Source organism: Schistocerca gregaria, chromosome X (assembly GCF_023897955.1).
Source record: "Schistocerca gregaria isolate iqSchGreg1 chromosome X, iqSchGreg1.2, whole genome shotgun sequence".
Lineage (NCBI taxonomy): Eukaryota > Metazoa > Arthropoda > Insecta > Orthoptera > Acrididae > Schistocerca > Schistocerca gregaria.
In genome coordinates this window covers 386,100,830-386,127,976 of record NC_064931.1, presented here as the reverse complement: position 1 = coordinate 386,127,976, position 27,147 = coordinate 386,100,830, and the positions used below count along the sequence as shown (strand labels likewise).

Here is a 27,147-nt window from a genome sequence, read left to right as displayed (position 1 = left end):
ATCTATTAATCTGACCACATCCTAAGATGGCATGAAGGAGAAATGTCATCCTTATGAACCACATTTTAAATCCTTTATTAATTCACTACATCCTGAGAAGGTGATATGATTCTGTTTCTCCTCAAGTCAAGTTCATCACAAGAACTTAGGCGCAAAATGGAAGAAATATCTAGTGTTTCCCAAGAAAGTGTTATAGGCCCTCTGATATTTCTGATCTACATAAACGATTTAAGAGACAATCTGAGCAGCACTCTTAGACTGTTTGCAGATGATACTGTCATTTACCATCTGGTAAAGTTATCAGATGATCAAAATCAATTTCAAAATGATTTAAACACGTCATCCACGTGAGTATGAAAGGGAATTCGTTAAATTTCGCTCCCATAATAAATAGCACAAATCTAAAATCTGTCAGTTCACCTAAAGACTTTTCGATTAGAGTTACACATAACTTGAATTCCAGTGATCATGTAGATAATGTTGTGGAGAAGTCAAATCGAAGACTGCGATTTATTGGCAGAACCCTGAGAAAATGCAACGGGTCTATTAAAGAGACTGGTTATACTACACTTGAATGAGATTTTCACTCTGCAGCGGAGTGTGCGCTGATATGAAACTTCCTGGCAGATTAAAACTGTGTGCCCGACCGAGACTCGAACTCGGGACCTTTGCCTTTCGTGGGCAAGTGCTCTACCAACTGAGCTACCGAAGCACGACTCACGACCGGTACTCACAGCTTTACTTCTGCCAGTATCCGTCTCCTACCTTCCAAACTTTACAGAAGCTCTTCTGCGAAACATGCAGAACTAGCACTCCTGAAAGAAAGGATACTGTGGAGACATGGCTTAGCCACAGCCTGGGGGAGGTTTCCAGAATGAGATTTTCACTCTGCAGCGGAGTGTGCGCTGATATGAAACTTCCTGGCAGATTAAAACTGTGTGCCCGACCGAGACTCGAACTCGGGACCTTTGCCTTTTGCGGGCAAGTGCTCTACCAACTGAGCTACCGAAGCACGACTCACGACCGGTATTCACAGCTTTACTTCTGCCAGTATCCGTCTCCTACCTTCTAAACTTTACAGAAGCTCTTCTGCGAAACATGCAGAACTAGCACTCCTGAAAGAAAGGATACTGTGGAGACATGGCTTAGCCACAGCCTGGGGGATGTTTCAAGAATGAGATTTTCACTCTGCAGCGGAGTGTGCGCTGATATGAAACTTCCTGGCAGATTAAAACTGTGTGCCCGACCGAGACTCGAACTCGGGACCTTTGCCTTTTGCGGGCAAGTGCTCTACCAACTGAGCTACCGAAGCACGACTCACGACCGGTACTCACAGCTTTATTTTTTTATACTACACTTGTCCACCTTCTTCTGTAATACTGCTGTGTGGTGTGGGATCCGCAGGAGATAGGATTTACAGAGGACATTAAAGAAGTTCAAAGAAGGGCAGCTCGTTTTGTATTACCACGAAATAGAGGGGTGAGTGTCTCAGATGTGATATGTGAATTGGGGTGAAATTTCGATCCCCAACTTTCTCCTCAGAGTATGAAAATATTTTCTTGACACCCATCAGTAAGAGGAATCATAGCTCTTGCAGAAAAATTTAAGTGTTCTGTTTTCCTGCGTGCTGTTTGAGAGTGAAACACTAGAGAAATAGTTGGAAGTGGTTTGATGAATCCTCTGCCAAGCACTTAATTGTGAATTGAAGCATAGTCATCAATATGTAGATGTAGAAAATAGTAATGCTCGAATAATCACGTGACATTTTACTTACGTGGCACAAGGGTAAGAGGGCGGCAGTGGAAGAAGTAGATGGGCAGTAGACAGGTAGAAAATGATGAGAGGTGAAGGTTAAGGACTGAGGGAGGGGGAGGAGGATATGCGCAAAAGGAAGGGGAGGAGAATATGCACAGAAGGAGAGAGCGAACGATATGAACAGAAGGAGGGAAGGAGGATATGTGCAGAAGAGAGGGATGAGGATATCAGTAGACGAGCGAAAGAAGGATGTGGACAGAGGGAAGAGGAGGAGGGCATGGACAAGAAAAGGGGAGAAAGAGACAGAGTGGTAGAGGGCAGGGGGGGAGGAGAGGTGGACACAAAGTGGGGGAGGAGGAGATATGTGCTGTATATCTGCCAAACGCATACGCTAGTGCAGCCATGTGAAATGACTATTAAGAACTTAAATTGATGAAGCAATTTTCATTAAATAGTTTATTATTGAGTGAAAATATCAGTTCTGTTGAAGGAGAGAAACACAGTTGTTTGTCGCGATATTTGCTACATAGGGGGAAAACATTATTGATAGATTAGACAGGCTTTATATATGCCCTTTTAAATACTATTTATGTGTTTGTATGTATATACTTTCGATAGCAAATATATGTCGATATTATAAAAGTTTGTTTCATTTTTCAGCAATTTACTATACAAAGCTGATAAAGAACATCCGTTATGAAGCTTGCTTTGGCCATTAATAAACTTTATAGTTGTTAGTTCCTCAGTTTCGATACTAAACCGATAGAGGTACTCAGGGTACCCTCCGCCACACACCGTCAGGTGGCTTGCGGAGTATGGATGTAGATGTAGATATAGATGTAAACTGCGACTTACTGCATTACTGATGGTACAGCATAACTTCTCTTTCACTGTTCGATATGGGCTAAGCGAACTGATGTCGCGTTGACACTCTGTCTTCATTGTTCGATAATTCGCTAAATGAATCGACGTCATATTAGAGTGAATCTTACAATACCTGACGGTGATGTGACGTGACAGCCGTTCCATTCCGTTGAAGTCTAATATGACTCGGTATTTACATTTGATGTGTGCGTGTGTGTTGTTCTGCAGAGCACATACGCAGATATCACATACAATACTAAGTTAAATAATTAACACTTGAAAATAGAAATAAATTTCTGAAATACGTCGTACTCTGCATGCAAAATCGTATGTAGTACACTGTTTTATTATTTAAATCGTTAAAAACAGTTTCAGTGTTTTATTATTCAAATCATTAAAAACAATATAAACTGAATTCAAGTTTCGATAAGTTTATGGACCTGGAAATAATTGAAAAATTTAGGAAATATTTCAAGTAAATTTCCGGATCTGGAAATATCGATTAATATATCAATCATGTAGGTGTCGATGTTTCTGACTTTTGGATTGTGGTTCTATCTTTGATTGTAGGCTGCGCGGTGATGTTTGCTTTGTTGTGGTTTGGTTTACGTGTGTGAGATCTGAGACGTGTGTTGTAAGTTGTGTGGTTGACAAAGTGAGGGACGGACGGCGAACAGTTAAACTTGTATGTAGTCATGTGAGCGTACACATAGCATTTATTTGCAAAACGTTTTAATGATCCGTCGTGTCCAGAGATTTTGTTTTCTGTCATTTTAATTCAAAATATCGTCTACAGTACAATACCGGCAAAGAAACAATGTATCGGCCGCTAGAATTGACTATAGGGCAAGTGTCTAAGTGTATTTTTTTAAAATTGTAAACATAGATCCAAGGAATGCTTGAAATGAGAAAATCTATGTGACTTCGTGTATATTTCGTCTTTTACAGACCTGTTACCAGCGATGTAGTGTTGGTAATACAGTACACAATTCTATTTTGTTACAGTTTCTGACCATGTGCCGACGTTTTCTACATTATTAGATACTTAAGCACCCGGTTAAATGTTACACATTACAAATCACCCTATTATATTACACGTCACATCAGTATCTCATTTCTAGTCATTACTCTAAATGGTTGTTGCTGGTTACTGAGGAAATAACTATCGTGAAATTCTGATTTTACAGGTTGTGTTTCGCTGCAACCATTGCTGTCTCATATCTAGCTTCACAGTTCCTAAAATCACTAATAGTGATGGATCAGCAAAGATTAGAGCCGTCAGGTCTTTATTTAACTTTAAGTGACAACTGGGTTACACGACTGATGTTAAACATTCTTGGGTATGCCACAGTGTTTGTCCCTGGATTTTTTATTTTTATGTATGTAAAGAGGAGTAAACATTTAGAACTAGAGGGTATGCCTGTTTGTCAGAATATGCTACTGAAATGTTTGTTACATAGTGTATCACAGCGATAATCTTCCTTATATCCTTCTTTTTTTGAAAACCAGGTCATAGTTGTGTAACGAGATTAGTGAAAGTGTGCTTTCTTGGGCCAGAACCATTGCTAGGAGTAGATAACAAACAGAGTGGTCAGTCGGCATCGCATGCTCCTCAGCCACCACGCACCATACTTCAAGAAACATTATTAATTGTTTTCTGCTTCATGGGACTTCAGACTACATATCTGACATGGGGAATTCTTCAAGAGAAGGTCATGACTCAGGTAATTTTCATTTATGTTTATAGTTATGCTTTCACCTATGTGGACAGGGTAGCTGTCTTGATATTAACCAGCCGTAGCTTTGTGAGTATATTCAGCATGAGGGATCTATGTTCTATGAATATTGTGAGAAGCTACCATTGTTTCTAAAGCCTTTGTAGGTGTACAGAGGTCATAGAGTGGTACCATTGTGTATCAGGTGTTTGTATAGATGTAGCAAATACATTATCCTAACTTTTCCCCATTTTGGAGGATCTAGATGTGGAAAGCTATTATGTTGTCGTATGACCAGTGATAAAACTAACTTGAAATAAGTGATATACACAGCTGTAGATGAATTTATAAATTACTGGGTGGCTTGGTAAGTCTGGCTGAATACAGAAATACCATTGAAATAAGGCTTTTCCATTTTAATACACTTGTTCTGGGTAGCCTACAGAATTTTTTTCTGTATTCTTTTCATTCAACTTTTTTCTGCATTTTGTAAGGCCTTGTCACATCAAGCTTATGTTTGACTAACATGTTTTTTATGCCTTCAGTACTGCCTTGCCAACTCTCAACCACACTGTTACCTTTCAATCTAACCTTTACCTTGGGATAAGCTGCAGATCAGTCTGTCAACACAGCGTGCACATCCCTTATCATGTCTAATAGACACTCAAGTTTTTATATGTTTGAAGGAGTTAATAACGAGAAAATTCTGGGCTCAAAATTGTGTATTCCCATGAAAGTGTTGTTAGTTCACTAGATTTTATTTTGGTAATGTTATCGTGCTAGTGGTGCTAGCTGTTGCCATTTCTGTAGATGCACATCTCTGCCAGTGCTTCATCAATCTGTCATCCCTGCATTGAGTTGTTAACTAATCTGAAAGATACAATGTAAGCCACCAACCACAAGAAAAAAAATACAGGCCCATATTACAAACAAAATATAAAATCAACATTTACAACTGAAACATACAAACAGAGACAGCCCAGTCCATACTTAACGTATGTAATAGCGCTTCAAACAATGTACAGTTGGCTCATGTTGTTCACTAGACCTCAGAGGTTATGTTCTTGTTCACTGGGATGATGTAAAGCTTCGGTAATAGTGTTCTACGTGTGTTAAAGTTGATTTCCACTCCTACAAAGGGTAAATTGTGCAAAGTTGAGCTTGGGGTGTGTCTATTGTAATATATTTGGTCGTAGTTGGGTAAGATAGTTTGTGGCACAAGCCCGTGGCCAGCCTATTGGCCTGACTGTAGGTAGTTGCAAGGCCCTTCATGCTGGCTAGCTTATAGAAAAAAAAAAAAAAAAAAAAAAAAGATCCCTGGCACTCTATCAACAGCATGCTGCAAATGGGCAGTACTGAAAGAACTGGAATTTCCAAGACCCAGCCCCGAATTGAACCCAGGACGTTCAGGGCCGAAGTCTAGTGTTACCCACAAGACCACCATGGCCACCGTAGTTGTGTAATTTGAATTAAATATAATGTCTCCATCATATGTACTTTTTGCAGTATAATTGCAATACTTGTGGTAGTGAATTGTAGAAATCATGACAATTAATGTCTACTACACAACTTTGGCACTAGAGACACTGTTGTACCTCTATAAACTCCACTGCTGGCTGCCATTACAGTGTTATTTATGATACTTTCCTGTTGTAATTGGTAAAGGATTATTTTGCTGATGGAAGTAGTCATCCTTGGCAGTTGCTGCAAGCAGTGGTATCAGACAGGCTTACTGTCTGGGCTGTGAGTATTATTGTTGTAGACATGACATTTTTAATGAATTCAATAAATAAAACAATATTATTGTTCAATTGTTACAGCAGTAGATAACTTCAAGTTGCGATTCTATATAAATATACAGTATATACACAAAAAATATTAGTTCATAAAACCTTAAATTACAATAAATTTCCAATGAAGTACAATATTTAAGCTAAAACAAATTGATGAATGTGTCTTACATTAATGCTGTTGAAGAAATTCTGGTGCAGTGTCCAAATGATTACCACTGTGTTGTCTCATTTTCACAGTCATAAAATTCATTAACTGAGTAATAATGATTAATTGATAAACAGCTGTATCGTATGTGATTAAATCAGTTGAATTCTATCCATTCTAGAGACAGTTTGTTGAACATTTTCAACCCCCCACTCCATAGCTATTCGATGATTTAGATAGACTACAGTAAGGTATGTCAGTATGCCTATTATTTCTAGTGCCATTAGAGTGCAAATCCTGTCTAAGCTGGTATTCTGATAGTCTTTGTATACAAGAGAGCAGAGTAAATATACAAGTTTATTACAATGAAATGATGGTTAAATCAAGACCCTATGCTGCCTACAGGCATTGACATATATCGAGGGGGACAGTTGAAAATGTGTGCCCTGAGCGGGACTCGAACCCGGGATCTCCTGCTTACATGGCAGACGCTCTATCCATCTGAGCCAGCGAGGGCACATAGGATAGTGCGATATCCCTTGCACGCTCCCCTTGAGGCCTATATTCCCAACTTCAGGTCCACACACTACGTTCGTAGTGTCCCTACCCATTACTCACGGCAGACAACCTTATCGGGTCCCATAAGAGTTCGAGCAATACGTGTGCATTTCCACAGAAGGAGGTCAATGGCTGGTCAGCCTTAATTATATGAAGATGGTATCTGTTCTTTCGGACATGTCTGATACTATCTTCATAAAGTTTATTACAGTTAATATTTTTAAGTCAATAAACAATGGTGTGCACTGGGCAAGTTTTTCTGATATTTCGATAATCCTAATAACTTTCTTTTGAAACACCAAAATATGCTGAACATGTGTGCTATTACACCAAAATAAAAGTCCATAGGATATAATATTGTGAAAAACAGCAAAATATGTGGATCTTACATAAGCTAAAGTGATTACAAAAAATAATTCTTAGCAAATACATCACTCTAGACAACCTGGCACTGACATATATTCAGTGTGTGGATCTCAAGACAATTCACCAAGTGAGGTGGCACAGTGGTTTGCACACTATACTCGCATTCGGGAGGACGACAGTTCAATCCCACGTCCAGCCATCCTCATTTAGGTGTTCTGTGATTTCCGTAAATCACTACACGCAAATGCCAGGATGGTTCCTTTAACAGGGCATGGCCGTCTTCCTTCCACGTCCTCCCCTAATCCGATAAGACCGATGACCACGCTGTTTGGTCTCTTCCCCCAAACAACGCAACTCCAACCTGACAATTTCTTATCTGTGGCAATTCTGAAAAACTTTACACTGCCTAAACAGTCATTTACTGGTAGATATCTTAAGCTAAATACAGTTTGTTGAGTTTTACTCTCACTGGGCGAAAATCCATTAGTTCGAAACCAGATTGACAGACCATACTTGCGATTGAATGTTGTTAGTTACAATTTGAAGGGTATCAAAGTCTGATCTAACATTGAAGAAAGTGGTATCATCAGTCGAGAGACTAGCATGAGTGTTTATATAAAGTGGCAAATAATTTATCTTTAGATTAAATAATAAAGGTCCCAAATGCGAACCTTGTGACATACCACATTTAATTTCAGCTACCTGAGATCTCTCCTTCTCAAGACAGTTTGCTTGCAATTATTAATAAATGATTCAGAAATGTCATCTACATTGTTGTTAATGATTTCATAGTAAACTAATTTTTTGATAAGTGAATCATGCTGTACACAGTCGAAGGACTTGGTAAGGTCGCAAAAAGTAGCCTGAACAAAGTTTCTCTTTTCATAAGCATGAAGCACCTTTTTAATCAAAAAGTCATTAACATAAACAATAGATTTGCACGTTCTACAGCCAAAGTGTGCAGCAGAAAGAATATTATGGTCCAAATAACTACATAACTGGTAACAGACGACATATTCTAAAACTTTAGATAAAACCAGTGTCGGAGATACTGGGCGATAACTAGAGGGGCAACTTCTCTCCCCCTTCTTATAAATGGGCACAGCTCTTGCTAATTTGAACCTCTGGAAATACACTTTCATTTAAACATTTATTAATACAATAACTAAGGGGAAATATGATACAACCATTTGTCTAGATTAATCATATGTATCTACACCATCAGAAGACCTAAAATTTTTCTGGTGTTACTTCTTAGAACAAAAATTTGTCTTTCAGTGCACAGCTTACATTATGACATTTTATGATATCAAATACAGTTTCACGAGCCTATCAGTGCTTTCACAAATTTTGTTAATAGGCTGTATACAAAAGTTATTAAATTCATTTGGTGATACGGCTACAGTCTCTTTTGTTTGCTTTTTGCCACTGAATTCATTACACTACATGCTTTCTTGCACTTATTTTGAAATGACTCTGTATTAAACAAGTTATGTTGTTTTATAGCCTCATTGACTGTATTTTTATAATACTTTCGTGCTCTTAAAGTATCTTAGCTTAGCCATATCTGTTTTGTATAGTCCACAAAAATCTAAATACGTCAACACTGTGTTTTTCATATTGGCTAATTGAAAAGCATACCCCGTGTTCCTGTGTCAATGCTTATTTGTGTTACATGTGTTGAGATTGACTTTACATTTGTACTGAGGAAAGTTGGTCTCACAAATATTTAAGAAAGCATAAAAAAATCTATTGAACATTATTGTCAAACAGATCTTTTCAGTCATGATTATTGAGTGAAACCATAAAATTAGACATTTTTGTCATATATTATTGATCTTATAATTGCCAGTGTAGGCACTTTGAGCTCTTTAGGCTATGTATTAGGCCTACTTATTTCTACCCAAACTGAATCAGTCTAAGAAAGCAAAAACGACTTCATCAGAGCTCATTAAACTTCTAACATTTGTAAGTATATTCTCAACACAAGTAGTCTCTCTTGTAGGTCAGTAAAACCAAAATCAAATTGTCTTAACAGATTTTTAAAATCATTTACATTCATTTGTGTTGCCACCAATCACTATACCATACTATACTATACTTTCTCCACTGAGAACAGTGAAAAGAAGTCAATAATTTCTCAAGATTTTTAAATACTAGTGGCTTACCATTAGGTGACCCATAAAGTGATGCAATAACAATCTTAAATGCTCGAAATATATACCTGACACTTCAACGTGCAACTCGGTACACAAGAAACCTAGATCTAATACACTACTACTGAGAACTTAATTAATATAAATTAACAAACCCCAATGATTATCCTGCTCTCTGCTGAACCTATAAACTAACTGAAATCATCTAATACAGGAAAAGAAATTCAATTTCCCTTACACCATTTCTTGCTCAGGCGTAATGAATTGAGCATATTCTCGTTTGCAAAATCATTTAAAACTACATGTTTTCCACTCATACCTTCAACACTGAGATCTGTCTATCTTAAATCGGAAAGCTGATAAGTAAGTTGTATTATAAGGGCAATCATTATGCCTGCTATATTTCTCAGAACAGATTAGACCACATCATATGGTGAGAAACTGTGTACAAAATTCCTAATGCAAAATTGGTTCTGACCTTTAATATTTTCCCTAGCCATCTTCATGGATCTAGTGCAGATATTTATGAAATCTTGCTTATTTTGAGTTGGTTTTACAATGTGAATCTTTGTTTCCTTTAAAAAAAACTACTTTCCTGGACATTAAGTGTAGTTGAATCTAACCTATCAGTTTATGCTAAGCCTAACTTACCAGGTAGGTTTATAATTTCCTCACCCACTTTTTACAGGCATTTACATGCTTATAGCTGAGTTTACAAGAATGGGTCAGTCAGCTGTGGCCTTCTGACAGGAACTCTGCCAGCATCTACTTGAAGTAATTTAGGAAAACCACAGAAAACCTAAATGAGGATGGTCAGATGAGGATTAGAACCTCTGCCCTCCTGAAAACAAAGGCAGTATGTTGTTAACAGTTTAACCCCTTTCAGTTTATCCTTAGTCTACTCTACAATACTGCTTTTCATACAGCTTTTGTTCAGTGTCGAGCAATTCTTCAGTGCTAAGTGTTTGTGAATTGCTCCTTGCGAAATCTGCAAAGACCAAGATGGTGTGCAGCTAGGGTCGGAAGCTTCATAATGCAGACGTTTCCAGATGATTACACTTGATTCAGTACCCAAATTAATGAAGCATAATTTGTCCAAAGTGTTTAAGATGTATTATAGATGTGTGTGCCTTAAAAGGACTCCAACCAAGGACATTTAACTGTTTCATTTGCATAAGTGTTTCTTGTCATTCCATGCCTCACACATGTAATAGAATATACTGTGGATGTTACACAGGTGGTGTTTGTAGTAATATTATTAGTGTCAAGAAGTCATTGTTTTGTTACTATCAGTATTTAATTTGTAAATTTGATGTAGATCTACATACCTTAATGACAGTGTCAGTATAGAAGCAGGGATTAGTGATCATGATCTCACAAAGTGTTGATGGTTACTAAAGTTAATTAATTTCATCAAGAAGGCTAGGAGAGTATTTATGCTAGAAAAAGCAGATGAGCAATTGTTAGCATCCTACCTAGACAAGGAGTGGACATTATTTAATTGCAATATGATAGATGCAGAGGAATTGTGGGCAAAGTTTCAACTGATTGTTAATTATGCTCTGAACAATGTATGTGCCAAGTAAGTGGATTAAGGATGGAAAAGACTGTCCATGGTTTAATAATCAGATGCAGAAGATGCTGAAGAGACAGAGGTTGTTAAACTTTCAGTTCAAAAAAGAATGCACAAATGTTGACAGATGAAAGACGATCAGAAATTCATGCATCTGTAGGAAGATCAATTGACAAAGCAATCAACTTCCACCATCCTACCTTAGTGAAAGATCTTGCTGAGAACCTGAGAAAATTATGGTCATATCTAAAATCACTAAGCAGATTGAGGGCCTTTAATCATTCATTGGCCAATCTTGTGTGGTGACAGGAGACAGAAAAAGTAAAGCTGAAGTTTTAATTTGCATGTTTAAGAAACCATTCATGCAGGATGATTGTACAAATGTACCATTGTGTGACTATTGGACAGACTCCTGCATGGAGTACATAGAAGTAGGCATCTGTGGCATAGAGAAGCAACTGAAGGAGTTGAAAACAAATAAGTCACCAGGCCCAGGTGGAATCCCGATTAGTTTTACAGAGAGTACATTGTGGCATTGGCTCCTTACTTGGCTTGCATTTATCACAAATCTCTCCCCCAGGACAAAGTCCTCAGTGACTGGAAAAAAGTGCAGGTGACACCTGTATATAATAAAGGTAAAAGAATGGACCTGCGTAATTATGAATCAATATTGTTAACATGGGTTTGCTGCAGAATTCTTGAACATATTCTCAGTTAGAATATAGTAAAGTTCCTTGCAGAAAAACTTCTCTCCACAGATTGACACGGATTTAGAAAGCATCACTCGTGCAAAACTCAGCTGGCTCTTTTCTCACATGGTATTCTACAAACCATGGATGGAGGGCAACAGGCAGATTCCATATTCCTAGATTTCAGGAAAGCATTCAGTGTGTTGTCCTCAATTGTGAGTGTTCATCAGAAACAAGGGTATCGTCGAGACTGCCCCAGGGAAGTGTGATAGGCGCTCTGATATTCTCTGTATACATAAATAATCTGGCGGACTGGGTGAACATCAATTTATGGCTGTTTTGCTGAGGTCACTGTGTTGTAAGAGGAAGTGTCATCCTTGAATGACTATAGGGGGATAAAGATAAGTTGGACAGAGTTTGTAGCTGGTGTGATGAATGGCAGCCTGCTATAGATGTAGAAAAATGTATGTCGGTGTAGATGTAGATCTATTAATAGGTACTTGAGACTTTCACACATTGGCAATGTTGAACAGGATACTATAACCACACAGTTGTATTGTGTAAATTGAAGATGGCAAGGGGGGGGGGGGGGGTTGGAAAGGGAAGTAATTAATAATATCAGCTGCATCAGGACTTTTTGTGGAATCAGCAGCAACTGGAACGTAGTATCTTCTGCTTACTAGGCAGTTGCATTAATCGCTGCACCACCTAGACACAGTGTTTATTGCAAATGTGCGGACTGTCTTGGCACACTCCTGGTCAAATCACTTTCTCACCTAGCGCAACATATTGCAGTCCATGTCCAACTTAGTTGCCAATTTTAGTTAGATTCCCACTGGAGGTCAAATGTAAATGTGTATCTGCATTGAAGATTGTGGACTCATTGCCTATTGAGGCAAATCAGTTATGTATGAATGTGTGTTGTCTGTTCTTTCTGACATCTCCAAAACCACAAATACCATGCATTTATACACAGTTGAACAACAGTAAAGCATATAAAGCAGCTATTTAAAACAACTGTGGTATAAGCAACTTTTGTCCAGAGCAGTTGCCTTCCTTCTAATGCTCAGTTAAATTTAGCAGGTTTAAGTGTGTATGGTTTTAATAATATAATGTTAGTGTATTGTTAAGTCAGTGTACTGGTTGAGTGTGTGCAGGTTGCCTTCGTTTGTTAATATATAACTTAAATAAATCCTCCTACATCCTGTAAGACCACCACCTTGATGGGATCTGCCAAACACTATGAACAACTAAATTTGAGGTGGAATTCTTGCATTCTGTGTTGCTTATGTGGTACAAATTATGAATCCAGAAATCTGCTTTTTTCGGCAGGGCAGTTGTACTGCCTCAGGCTGCCTCACAAGCGAATAAATGGGTTAAATTTGTTATATATTTTTGTGGAGTGTGGAAGATTCCTGTGGCTAGTCAAATAGGGCCAGGGTTGGGCATTGTTTGAATAACTTTCTACGTAGCTAACTATTTGAATAAGAAGTCCGTTGAAAATAATTATTCACAAGACAGTATTCAATGCTGTGAATATAAATAATTATTTGTTATTTATTATTCATAACTTCAACTAATGAGTAATGTAGTCTACCACTGAATTATCTGTGTTTACTTCTGAATTAGTACTCTCTCACGTATATCCAATGTTTGTTTCTGTGGCTTAGTGCAGCCTGTGTTTGATAAATAACTTATTACTGTTATTTATAGAAGTGTGGATCATTGGATAAGAACCAGACTATAAATCAAAAGGACTGAAGTCCAATCTCCTGTTATTCAATGATTTTTTTCTGTCACTTATTGGTGCTTTCATTTATGGCAATGATTTGTTAAAGCCTACTTTATACTAAAGTGAATGGAAGTGAACAAGTATTCCCAGATAAATTGCCAGTATTAATTCACCACTATTCACTGGAACAGGTGTTTACACAGAAGAGATCACGAGATAACAAGCATAGCCTATAACTGGTGGATTATTGTTTCTTGATGCTGATAGTCCACACACAAGATGCAACACCATACAGTTAGTCATTATACAAAACTTTGATGTTCAGAGACAATTATTTTGCATGGGGAGCAAATCATTTTTGACATCATAAGGAAAATGGTGTAGGAAATGAAAATTTGTGGTGTCTGAATTTGTACATAAATGTGAAATGCTTGGCGGTAGTGCACTTAACACTAAATTTTAGCTTTGGTTTAAACCAGACATCACATGAAAAATGCCTACTTGCGCTTTAGTTCGTAGTCCATGCTGAGCATCTGGTCCACCTGTAAATCAGTTTAAAAGTCAGAGTTATGCAAAAACATACTACATTCAATAGGACCATGCCTAGTAAAACCCTGTGGAGTTCAAACTGATTTTTGAGTTCAGCATGAGTAAACTTACTGTACAGTGTAACAGATGAGCCATAAAAATGCTTCACAAGCAATTGGCCTCAGCAGTTACACTCTACCATGACCTGTTTCAACTGACTCTGCATTTGCAAATACTTCCTCCCCTTCCTTGCTGTGTCAACAGTTGGAAGATGTGCTAATGGTAACAGACATGGATCACATTAATATAATTATGCAGTTCCCTTGTGTTTGTAGCGAACAAGATGCGTAAATGAAGTAAGGACTCGTTGAATGGTAATAGGCAACCTTCAGCAACTTACATGAGGGTAGTTCACTTGAAAATGGATCACCATTGTCACAGACCATAATTCAAAGTAACTTTTTCAGTCTTAATACTGAAAGTTCAAACTGAAAATGTATTGTGGTTGTGTATTTAATGAATAATATTTTTTCTCCATTTGTTATTAGTCATTCGAATCAATTTTGCTCAACTAGGATTGGGGTGTGCTCGGCTAGCATATGTGATAACCCAAAAAAGATAATTATCTGGGTTCAAGACTTGATCCAACACTTCACTTGAACTTGATGCATAGCTCATGAACAGCTTAACATGTGAATGAATTCATCTGTAAATGACAGTTCTTATATTGAAGTGATCACAGAATGCCTCTCAGCTGTTTTTAAAGTGTGAATTCTGCCAAGATGGCCATTTGTTTGTGTTTGGTCTGTTATGTAATGCTAAAAGTGCAATGATAATCTGAAAGTGACTGAGACATTTGTGGGGTCAAGTCTTACTGCATTTGGTTGAAAAACCATTTTATATATATTTAATGATTTGGTGGTGCATTTACTAGAAATGCTATTGAGTGTAACTCACAAAGTCACAGTTCACATATAAAAATTATGTGACAAATAGCCTGTATGTGATATGTTTCACTATGAGCAGAACAATGCATACTTCAGGGATAGTCCATCCAGTTCATGTTCTGTTGCGTTTATCGGAGGGTATCCGAATTTTTTTAAATTTTTTTTCCAGGATTACTGTGAGGGTGTACATTTTCCCAAAATTGCGGCACAGTAAAATGGTGTATTTATATCTGTTGCTCATGTCCTTATGTGCAGAAAAACAATATTGTTTACAGTTTCTCCTTCCCCAGTAATATACAACTCACAAAGTGTAGTGACTAAATAAAGTTGTTAATTTTGCGCAGGCCAGCTGCAGCATCCAAATGACTTGATATTTTAACGACTTACTTACTGAAGATTCAAATATGTATTACATCAATTGAAGACACATGATGGCCTGAAACACATACTAACATAAATAAAAGTACATAAAAAAGTGGCTGGTTGCTATATTTCTTAAAATAAAATGATATTGTTCACAACAGTGTCTGTGTTGTGAATGTTGTCTTCACCTATATGAATGTTATGTGAACTCACACCACTTATTGCCCGAACCACTCGTTTCTGAGCCAAAAATATCCTTCTAGAATGGGAAGAGTTACCCCAAAACATAATACCATACGACATAAGTGAATGAAAATAAGCAAAGTAGACTAATTTACATGTCGAAGTATCACTTACCTCCATCTTCATAAATTTTTGTTCCTACTCTTATCATACCACCATGCCAGAGTATTTGACTGTGCATTGTTCAGTATCTTGGTGGTATTTAATGTAAGATTGTTTAGAGATGGGGCTTGCTTATTGGCTTTGAATATTATGGGTGTTGTGTAGCGTATATTTTATCAGTCATTTTACAATATTTTATTCTGCAGAGCTAGTATCAAATTTTTTATTCTTCTTGGTGTTTTATTTTCTCAAGTTCTTGTTGTTTGTATGTTTAAAATTTTCCAGGAATATGAAGCCAGTGATGGAACCAAAGGACATTTTACTGACTCCCAGTTTCTGGTATTTGTCAACCGGATACTAGCATTCCTTTTGTCAGGCACATATATACTTACAACAAATCAAACACGCCATGCAGCTCCAATGTACAAATATGTATACTGCTCATTTTCCAATATAATGAGTTCTTGGTGCCAATATGAAGCCCTCAAATATGTCAGCTTCCCTACTCAGGTATGTACTGTTGATAAATGAAACAGAGAGCTCATGCACTAGAATAGAATAATTTGTTACATGATGTGTCATATACAATATATACATTATTTGATTGAAATTTTGATGATTTATCAGTGAATATAGTTCTGTACCTGCACAGGTATATGTAGGCAGAATTCGATGCCATGTGATAGATGGGTCACCATGCACTCCACTATACAAATCCAACGCCTCTCTCTCTCTCTCTCTCTCTCTCTCTCTCTCTCTCTCTCTCTCTTCTCTCTCTCTGTCACACACACACACACACACACACACACACACACACACACACACACACACACGATGTATTTATCTCTGTCTCCCTCTCTCTTTAATACAAAAGTAATGTTTCCAAGAAAGGGTATGTGACACAGCCAAATTCCTAAAGCACTTGGAAAGTAAAATGATGTTTCAATACAATCGCGGATAGAAGACGAGTCTCATTGCCAAACAGAAGACATATTTTTCCTTTCATTAATAGGAAACATTAAATAAGTGCTGTCCCTGTACTCTAGTAGACAACCATTTTCATAAAGAAAGCATACAAAGAACATTAAACATTTACAGACATAACTTGTCATACTTTTCACTTTTTTGCAACAGAAACAAAATTATAGTTGTTGATCAGCAGTAAGTCACTAACGGATGTGATTGGCTTGCGGCGATTTGTTACTAACATGCTGGCTTTACTAAAGCATCTTTCGCTAGGTGCACTTTTTGCTGGGATACATAAAATACATCTTGCAACTGCAGCCAGGCCTGGCAAATCTGTTTAATGTCTTCTCCACCACTTTAAGATGTCATCGGGATGAAGATGTACTTCATCTGCTGCGGATGATTTGTTGTTCCTCCATTCCTTTAAACTATCTCTCTTTCTGGGTGGTGATGACACAGTACTTGAAGAATCTATGATAATAAACAAAAGAGACAAGTAATACAGAACTGATGTGGAAATCATTGAAACGTTCTCGTAAAAATGAGGTGTTTTACGTTAATGAAATATTATGCGTATTATAATATTCCAGTTTCTCTATAATACACTATCCACTAACTATGCAAAAATGATTATGTTAATGATTACATGTTGTATCTACGTAAGTGGCACACATTTGTCGCACATTGCTAAGAATTACCTGGTTTTTCATTCATTTCAAGCATATTAAGATCACGGAAAAAAGGCAAAAGAAACGTAGCAATTTTATGTCTGGAAGTGATCACAATCTTCTCACAAACAAAAGTGAAGGCTCGATTTTTAATCCTTTGTGCCTTCTGTTAAAAAATACATATCTGTTAGTACACATCATTTAGACTAGTTAATTATAAATCTATCACATATCATAATGAAACAGTGCTTTTAGCTGCAGTAATTACTCACGTGACAGTCAGTGTCATTGACACTGTAAATTTGTTGCACTTTGTGAAACCAAAGAAGAACTAACTAGATTGTCGGTTCTTTTTCGCCTTCTAATTCATCTGTGGCCTCTTTAAATGGTCTCAGAAAGTGCACAATTTTTTCTGCAAGCTCATTATCATATCTTTGCAATCTGTAAGTGGAGTTCTTTCCCATCAGCACAGCAGCAACTTTGTTATACTGAATGTGTAAGGATTCCAGTATAGTGTACAAGCTGTTCCTGCGTGTGCAGACCTCTTGTTTCAATGACGATTTCAAAGATGAGCAGAAGCCACTTTTCTTAATGTACTTTACAATGCATTTTGCAGTACCGTATTTATTGTTGATGCAATGTTCAAGGCATGATTTAACAAGAAGTTATCTTCATCGAAAGTATGGCTAAGTGCTGTGTTTATACAATGAGCAGCACAAGGAATCCTTTCGTGATTTTCCAAAACCTTTATTACATTGGCACCCTGGTCGGAGACAAACAAAACTGTGCAACATGTCCGGCGAAATGTTCTAATCAGCCATCCTCTTTTCAACTTCTTTCATAATATTTACTCCCATCTTCTTAACGTCCGGGAATATTGTTGCAAATAAAACATTGTTCACTAGAGACCAATCTGTGTTAATGTAATGTGTTGTAAGCGTCAAATAGTGCACCTGATTATGCAAATCAGTCCACATATCAACTGTAGCAGCACATGTTTTATTAATAACTTCCGCAATAATAGAAGGCATTATGCTGTTTCATATTGCATCAGCTTGTTCTTTGACATGTCTGCGTATAGTAGAGGGATGTGGCATGAGATCTGCCACGTCAACTTCTCCATAATGCGCACCTAGATGTATTAATTCTTGGCCTAGTTCTCTGAAACCTTCACTGGAAACAGCATTAAAAGGTCTCATGTCTTTAGCACACATTGCAGCACACTTTGCTGTAATACTATTTTTTATTACTGACCGTATCCCTGAAGGAGCTGTATCTTTGTGAGGTTTCTTGCAACTGTGTTTGTTTAAATGAGTGGTTCCCAACTGGAAACACTATAATGTGGAGCAGTTTATGCACGATACGTACCCAGTAGACGAACTGTTCTCCTTACTTGACTTTTTAGACCTTCCCGTTTCTTCAGTGTGTAAACATTGGTTTAAATCTTATGTCTTACTGCAATGTCTTCCTCGCACTGTATGATTACAGAGAGAGAGAGAGAGAGAGAGAGAGAGAGAGAGAGAGAGAGAGAGAGAGAGAGAGAGAGAGAGAGACCACAAATGAGAAGCCCTTACTGACTACAGTCTCACACGGATAATGACACATGTAAATTGTTTGAAGTTACGCGCTACGTATTCGGTCACTAGAACTAGTGCGGGCAGCCTATCCAGTTAGGGTGTGCTCGCCCCATCTCGTATTTAGTGCTCGCTTACTCGGTCATGCAGAGCTCTGATATGTTTCTTACTGGATTTGTCACATGCTGTTATGAAGGGGAAATCTGCATTGAATATGCTTGTGAATTCTGATACAAAATCACTCTATTTAGTGGTTACTGAAAACTAATTTTCAGTTTAGAGACAAATATATTCACATTTTGCTGGCTAAGGTTCCTGACTCTTTTTTGCTGTATGGGTTTTACCTTAACTGAGCAAAGAGGCAAAAAGGGCTGAGTGGTTGGACCTCCTTAAATCTAAAATGACATCATAATTCATACTGCTTACAATATTGTCTGAACATGTTACAGTCTCTCCTGTTACTTCAGTATATTTTCTGAAATTTAGTAGTAGGCCATCGGTAGATACCAAGTCCTTCAGACAAGTGGCAAATCTGTCATCAGCTCTCTTATCTATGTTGAAGTCAGCTCAAATAATGACTTTTTGATACAACTTTTTTGTGCAACATATTCAGCAAATTTTCAAATATGTTGAGCAATGCAATACCAGGGATATGGTGTATGTATGCTAACACAGGATGTATATGCCCCGGGAAATCTGGGAAGAACTCGGGAATTTTCTCATCCAGGAGAAAACCGGGAAAAACACTGGAAGTTATTAGAATTCCAGCAATTTTTCATTGTTTTAGGTTTCAGTTAAAGTTTTGTGATTTTGACTGATAAGAACTGATGATCTAATAAAGAATTTTGCTTTGGCTCACTACTGCAAAATAATATGTAGCAATAAAACAAATGAGAGAAACACACAGAAATAAAACTTAAGTTGCAAAGAAAATGCTCCATTTATGACAACAAAATGCAGTGCACTCCTAAACGTCTGCCGACAGCAAAACATGCCAAAGGCTTTAGGACAAAGACTATGCAATACTTCAGTACTTTGTAACAAGAAGTTGCTTTCAAGTAGCATGATGTCACAACTGTCTACATTTCTAATAAGTCACAGGAAAATACTGTGAATGGTGATTTGAGAAGTGTTACTTTCAAAGTAAATTTCCTTTTGCACAAGTTGAATTATGTTAAATGTGAGAATGTGTGATGACTTTCTTAAATCATGGAGCATTTTACTATCATTCAAAACTTAACACTTTGAAGAACAGCCACTTAGCAAAATTTCGGATCCAGAAGACCAGACATTCATGTCATTATTTAAAGTGTTACTGACACGTTTGTGTTTGATATATCTTAAAGGATAACACGTGCAAAAAAAGATTTATGTTATATGTGAAAACTTAGAATTTTTTGTAGCTAGACTCTATGTACATAAACTTATAAAAAACAGTGATGTTGCTATATGCTGACTACATCATATGTCCTATGCTCTGAATATCAGCTGTCATTGCCTAGTGAGATCACGTGACATGAGCTGTGATTGGATGACAAAAACGCATCGACGTCTTGATTTCATTGCTTTGGAAACTAATGTGCTTTGCTGGGTGGACTTCATATTTATACTTTGGTAATATAAAAAATGCAGTGTACATGTTTTTGTGCGTCAAAGATCTTCCCAAAACATGTCCTTTTTGTGGTGGGTTTCATTTCCTAAAGTTCTGGGATGTGCTGCACCAGTGTATAAATCACTTACTATCCAAAGGATTGAGAAATTTCCTAGTTCTGAGGGAAAGTATGCTGTCAGTTGGAATGGAAAAAGTGTTGTCTTAACTAGAATATCCATAGAAAACTGTGGAACTTTTATTTTTTCCTTGTCCGCGTGTACATCCTGTAATATACTATCATCATCATCATCATTTTCTTCCTTTCAAGGATTAGGCTGTTGCCTGTTCCAAACTCTCAAACAAAATCATTCCCTTTCTTTTTCTAGGTCTTTCAATATCTCTTTTTCCCATTTAGCTTGTAGTTCAGGATCTTCAAAGGAATTCTGTAACCTAGCATTCACATGAGGTGTTGTTTCCAATCTTCACAATATTTTTGAATTTTTTCATTCATGCTGTAAATGTTCAATTCTGTTCTAATATCTTCATTTCTAATCATATCTTTTCTTGTGCAGCCTATCGTCTTTCTTAGGAACCTCATCTCTGCTGTCTGAATTTTATTGTCTTGTTATTTTAAAAAATGGTAACCCAGCTTTCACTTCTGTAGGCTAACACTGGAACTGCCTTTACTTTATAGAACTTCATGATGGTTTCTTTTTATACAGTTTGGTACAATGTTCTGCTAATGGTACCACAGACAGCTTGGAATTTGTATATTTCATTTTCAGTGTCAGGGTCCAAATCAAAACTTACGGCACAGCCTAAATAAGAGATTTGAGACACTTGTTGTAATACTGAATTATCCTCAACAATTTTTGATTGACTGGATATTTTCCTCTGAATGCTATTATTTTTATTTTGTTACTAGAAATTTTGAAGTTTGCTTCTTGCAAATTTCGTTTAGTTGGTATACTGATCTGTGCAGGTCATCTTTATTCATTTTAATAATAACAGTGGCATCAGTAAACAAAAGTACATTCAGGTATTCCTAATTCATTATCTCAATTCCTTTGTTTACTTTGCGTTTCCATATGCAAGGAATGAAATCAATGTAAATATTAAAAAGGGTAGCTGATAGTCCACATCCTTGTCTAATGCCTAGTTTAATAATTATTTCTTCTAATTGATTTCTACCTGTGTTTCGTAGAGAATTTTCACTACCTCTATTAGGTGATAGGAATATCCACATTCAGATATAATCTTCCATAGACTATCACAGCTCTTACAGTTAAACGCCTTCTTAAAGTCTATAAAGGCCATATGAGTTTCTATATTAAATTCTCTGTGTTTTTCTATAATGTTTTTAGCTTCAAATGCATTGTCTGTGCATGAACGAACTGATGTAAACCCATTATGTTCCTCAGAAATAATAGCTTCTGTAATATTCTTCAAGCAGTTATAGATGATCTTTGAGTATAGTTTGTAGCCATTGTTTAGAAAACTTGTGACATGATGGCTTTTCAGTCATTACGTTTCCCTTTTTTGAAAAGAGAGTACGTCTGGTGTATACTAAGGGTCTGGGATCTTGCAGTTAGTCCAACATTTATTTATTGATTGTAAAAGTATTTTATCTATTGGTCCATATTTAATTAGCTCTGTGTTTATTCTGTCTGTTCCACTAGCTTATCTGTTTTTCATGCTTTGAAAGCCTGTTGTAGTTTGTCCATAGTAACTGGATCAACTGTGTCATTGTATGTACTTTCGCTATTATCATCTTCAGCCTTCTGTGTATACCACAAATCTGTATAATGATTTATGTATTGTTCATTGGGTATAATGTCCAGTGAGACAGTGTCTGTCTTCCTTGTTGAGAGCTTTCATGACCTTGTATGCACATTGCTGTCTGCCATATACGCCGTGTTCTAAGATGCTTGTGAATGAGTCCCTCGACTCATGGTGTGCAACTGATGCCCATTACAACATTCAAGAAAACACAGCATTCGGCATTTACATGTGTGGCCGGTACTGTAGCAAAATGGAGACTTATGGCTACTAGGTTTTGATATGTTGCTTGAGGCAAAAACCACTAGGTGCCAGTAGCACCTGTCTATTTAACTTATATAAAGTCTACATGTTCTAATAAGGTTTTAAGGAACAAGATGTGAAGGTATTTAAAGTTTGATAATTGAAATCTACTCTGCAAATCACATTTAAGTGCCTGGCAGAGGGTTCATTGAACCACCTTCACGATTCTCTATTATTCCAATCTCGAATAGCGCGCAGAAAGAATGAACACCTGTATCTTTCCATATGAGCTCTGATTTTCCTTATTTTGTTGTGGTGATCATTCCTCCCTATGTAGGTCAGAGTCGACAAAATATTTTCGCATTCGGAGGAGAAAGTTGGTGATTGGAATTTCGTGAGAAGATTCTGTCACAACGAAAAACGCCTCCTTTTAATGATTTCCAGCCAAAATCCTGTATCATTTCTGTGACACTTGCTCCCATATTTTGCGATAATACACAACATGCTGCCTTTCTTTGAACTTTTTCGATGTACTCCGTCAGTCCTATCTGGTAAGGATCCCACACCGTGCAGCAGTATTCTAAAAGAGGACGGACAAGTGTAGTGTCGGCAGTCTCATTAGTAGGTCTGTTACATTTTCTAAGTGTCCTGCCAATAAAACACAGTCTTTGGTTAGCCTTCCCCACAACATTTTCTATGTGTTCCTTCCAATTAAGTTGTTCGTAATTGTAATACCTAGGTATTTAGTTGAATTTACAGCTTTTAGATTAGACTGATTTATCATGTAACTGAAGTTTAACGAGTTTCTTTTAGCACTCATGTGGATGACCTCACACTTTTCACTATTCAGGGTCAACTGCCACTTTTTCCAAATTGTTTATGTAGATAAAGAACAGCAAAGGGCCTATAATACAACCTTGGAGAACACCAGAAATCACTTCTGTTTTATGTGATGACTTTCTGTCAATTACTACGAACTGTGAGCTCTCTGACAGGAAATCACAAATCCAGTCACATAACTGAGATAATCCAGTCACATAACTGAGATGATATTCCATAAGCATGCAATTTCAGTACGAGCCACTTGTGTGCTAAAGTGTCTAAAGCCTTTCAGAAATCCAGAAATACGGAATCGATCTGAAATCCCTTGTCAATAGCACTCAACACTTCATGTGAATAAAGGGCTAGTTGTGTTTCACAGGAACGATGTTTTCTATACCCATGTTGACTGTGTGTCAATAGACAGTTTCCTTCGAGGTAATTCATAATGTTTGAACACAATATATGTTCTAAAATCCTGCTGCATATCGACATTAACGATATGGGCCTGTAATTTAGTGGATTACTCATACTACCTTTCTTGCATATTGGTGTGACCTGTGCAACTTTCAAGTCTTTGGGTACGGATCATTAGTCTAGCGAACAGTTGTATATGATTGTTAAGTATGGGGCTAATGCATCAGCATACTCTGAAAGGAACTTAATTGGTATACAGTCTAGACCATAAGACTTGCTTTCATTAAGTGATTTAAGTTGCTTCACTACTCTGAGGATATTTACTTCTACGTTACTCATGTTGGCAGCTGTTCTTGATTCGAATTCTGAAATATTTATTTGGTCATCTTTTGTGAAGGCATTTCGGAAGACTGTGTTTAGTAACTCTGCTTTGGCAGCACTGTCTTTGATAGTATCTCCATTCCCATCGTGCAGAGAAGGCATTGATTGTTTCTTGCCACTAACAGACTTCACATATGACCAGAATCTCTTTGGATTTTCTGCCACATTTCAAGACAACGTTTCATTGTGGCAACTGTTATAGGCATATTGCATTGAAGACTGCACTAAATTTCGAGCTTCTCTAGAAGAACGCCAGGAGATTTTGCGTCTGTTTAAATTTGGCATGTTTGTTTCGTTGTTTCTGCAAAAGTGTTCTAACCCGTTTTGTGTACCAAGGAGGATCAGCTCTGTCGTTTGTTAATTTATTTGTTATAAATCTCTCAATTGCTGCCAATATTATTTCTATGAATTTAAGCCACATCTGGTGTACACTTGTATTATTAATTTGGAATGAGTGGAGATTGTCTCTCGGGAAGGGGTCAAGTGAATTTTTATCTGCTGTATATTATTTGGGGATTACAATATTCAATCTCGCTACAACAACCCTGTGTTCGCTAATCCTTGAATCAGTTTTGATGCTCATTATTAACTCAGGATTATTTGTTGCTAAGAGATGAAGTCTGTCTTCACAACCGTTTACTATTCGCGTGGGCTCATGAACTAACTGCTCGAAATAATTTTCAGAGAATGCATTTAGCACAATTTTGGATGATATTTTATGCCTACCTCCGGAATTAAACTTGTCTTTCTGCCAATATATCGAGGGTAAATTAAAGTCACCACCAACTATTATCGTATGAGTCGGGTACGTGTTTGAAATCAAACTCAAGTTTTCTTTGAACCTTTCAGCAACTGTACCATCTGAATTGGGAGGTCGGTAAAAGGATCCAGTTATTATTTTGTTCTGGTTGCCAACAATGACCTTTGTCCATACTAACTCACAGGAAGTATCTACTTCAATTTCGCGACAAGTTAAACTACTTCTGACAGCAACAAACACGCCACCACCAATCGTGTTTAGCCTATCCTTTTGGAACACCATTAGGTTCTTTGCAAAAATTTTGGCTGATCTTATGTCTGGCTTTAGCCAGCTTTCAGTGCCTATAACGATTTGAGCATCAGTGCTTTCTATTATCGCTTGGAGCTCTGGTACTTTCCCCACACATCTGGAATAATTCAACCCGGTATGGACACGGAGTGCACATCGGTTTTGTTACCCTTCTTGTCAGCCAAGTCCCTAAGGGGCCCCATAACGCTCCCAACGTTGGAGCTCCCAACTACCAAAAGTCGCACCCTCTGTGATTGCCCAGATTTTGCAGGCTGAGTGGTTTCCTCTGAAACAGGACAAGTGACAGCATCTGGCTCAGCAACATTGTCAGCCACAGACAGCACCTGGAACCTGTTTGTCAGACAAATGGGGGAGGCCTTATGTGCGGCCGCTTGGGAAGTCTTTTGTCGCCTGCTTCGCTCTAGGGTGACCTCCCACTCGACCACAGGTGAGTGGTCAACCTCAATGCGAGCAGTAACTGGGCTGCCCACCGGCGAGGACTGATCGGAGAACTCTGGCATACTGGACATCTGTAGGATCCCCATGGCCGGCGCACAACATTAGTGCCCATCCACTGCAGCCTCAAGCTGTGTAACTGAAGCCATCACAGCCTGAAGCTGAGAACAAAGTGTTATCAACTCGGCTCACATCTGCACACAACAATAGCATCCCCTGTCCATAATAAAGACCGTGGAAAACTAAACTATGCAGATAAACAGACTATCTGCATGTGCTGCACAACTCTACTGTAGACTCTGACAAAAATGCACGAACTGTGTCTAGTAGTATGCAGATATTCGAAAACCTAACTACTGAAGCACTCAGGTGAAACTAAATAGTTTGCCCCTGATATAAGGAACTTGTAATATGTCACAAAATTGATTTACTTTCTGACACAAACGAAAACGTGTGAACTGTGGCTATTAGAGTTCAAATCTACATGCAGAAACTTAAGAAACTAAACTATTAAAGCACACAGATATAATAAAATTCACTCCTGGATAGGAACTCGTAAATGTCACAAAAGCGGTTTACGTATCTGTTGCTGCATCTGTCGCGGTCGGCTACTGCTGCCTGACTCAATACAGCTCATCTTATATTTAAACCAACACGACTTTAATAGTAATATTGAGGAGGATTGAAGTCTGCTGGCACTATATGAACCAAACGATATTATTTGATGTAATAGTTTATCTTGTTGATACATTTACAGTGGATTACCAGCCTTAGCCACTGTCTCAGTATATAAGGAATGTCGCCAACATTCAATAATATGGACAGACCACAGTTAGGGTCAGACTAATGGCAGACAGTTTTTCCATTATTGTGACAGTAATAGGCAATAACAACAGATTATACAATTATTAATCTAAAAAGAGTATAAAATGTGTGACAATGTACATGATAAAAGAACAACATTTTTTAATGTAGGACATGTAACATGACTTGATTTATATAATACCAGAGACTTCTATAATGCTAGTTATTATCGCTAAAGTCTTGTTGGTTTAATTATAAGATGAGCTGCATTGATATCAACTATTTAGTTTTGAATATATTTACATATTGTTCCTTAAAATCTTATTAGAACATATAGATTTTGTATACACCCTATAACCAGCTGCTAACACCTAGCTGTTTTCGCCATTGTTGATTTGACCTCTTGTACTTATGTGAGAATCCTCTTGGTGAGTAATTTTGGTGATAGCCTGATGATGTGCCCATAGAACTTCAACCTTCTTTTTCTGACATCTGCTGCCATGTTTGACATCTTCTCTGTAGTTTTCCTAGAGTGGAATCTGTATCCCTCGTCTGTCAGCTCTGGGCCGAGAATTTTCCTCATGATTTTCTTTTCGTACTTCAGTAGATTTTCCATGTTACTTTTTGTATGGGCATTTTTTATTATATACGTGCTGTGTCTTGTCGCCGAACGCTCTATTCATTTTTTGTAGTCTAGTGTTCTGTACAATCCTGTAGGTTCAAGGATTTCACATAGATAATTGAAGTGTGCATCTATGTTTATTGTGCCGTATTTTGTGTCTAATTTTGTTATGTTTAATTTTGAGCAGAAAAAAAATCAGACTTCCGAAAGAGATTTGCAACCTAACTTTTCTGTGCATTCTTTTAGTGCC

The 27,147-nt window shown here is 37.5% G+C and overlaps 1 protein-coding gene and 2 non-coding genes across 5 annotated transcripts in view; 1 reads left to right on the top strand and 2 right to left on the bottom strand.

Annotated features, from left to right (window-relative positions):
- Positions 1-938: 938 nt before the first annotated feature.
- Positions 939-1,013, bottom strand: Trnal-caa (transfer RNA leucine (anticodon CAA)). The gene has a single exon. It is a non-coding gene; the product is annotated as a tRNA-Leu (tRNA).
- A 225-nt stretch (positions 1,014-1,238) lies between these two features.
- Positions 1,239-1,313, bottom strand: Trnal-caa (transfer RNA leucine (anticodon CAA)). The gene has a single exon. It is a non-coding gene; the product is annotated as a tRNA-Leu (tRNA).
- Positions 1,314-3,175: 1,862 nt separating this feature from the next.
- The window catches only part of LOC126298471 (adenosine 3'-phospho 5'-phosphosulfate transporter 1), a 91,450-nt gene continuing 67,478 nt past the window's right edge, over positions 3,176-27,147 (top strand). The window contains exons 1-4 of one of the 3 annotated variants that reach the window (XM_049989803.1): positions 3,176-3,465; positions 3,807-4,033; positions 4,129-4,343; positions 15,815-16,039. In XM_049989803.1, the coding sequence (XP_049845760.1) occupies positions 3,437-3,465; positions 3,807-4,033; positions 4,129-4,343; positions 15,815-16,039 (696 nt within the window). In that variant the 5' untranslated portion in view covers positions 3,176-3,436. Of the gene's footprint in view, positions 3,466-3,806; positions 4,034-4,128; positions 4,344-15,814; positions 16,040-27,147 lie in introns of those variants that run through there. The other 2 variants (XM_049989804.1, XM_049989805.1) reach the window with 2 other exon arrangements.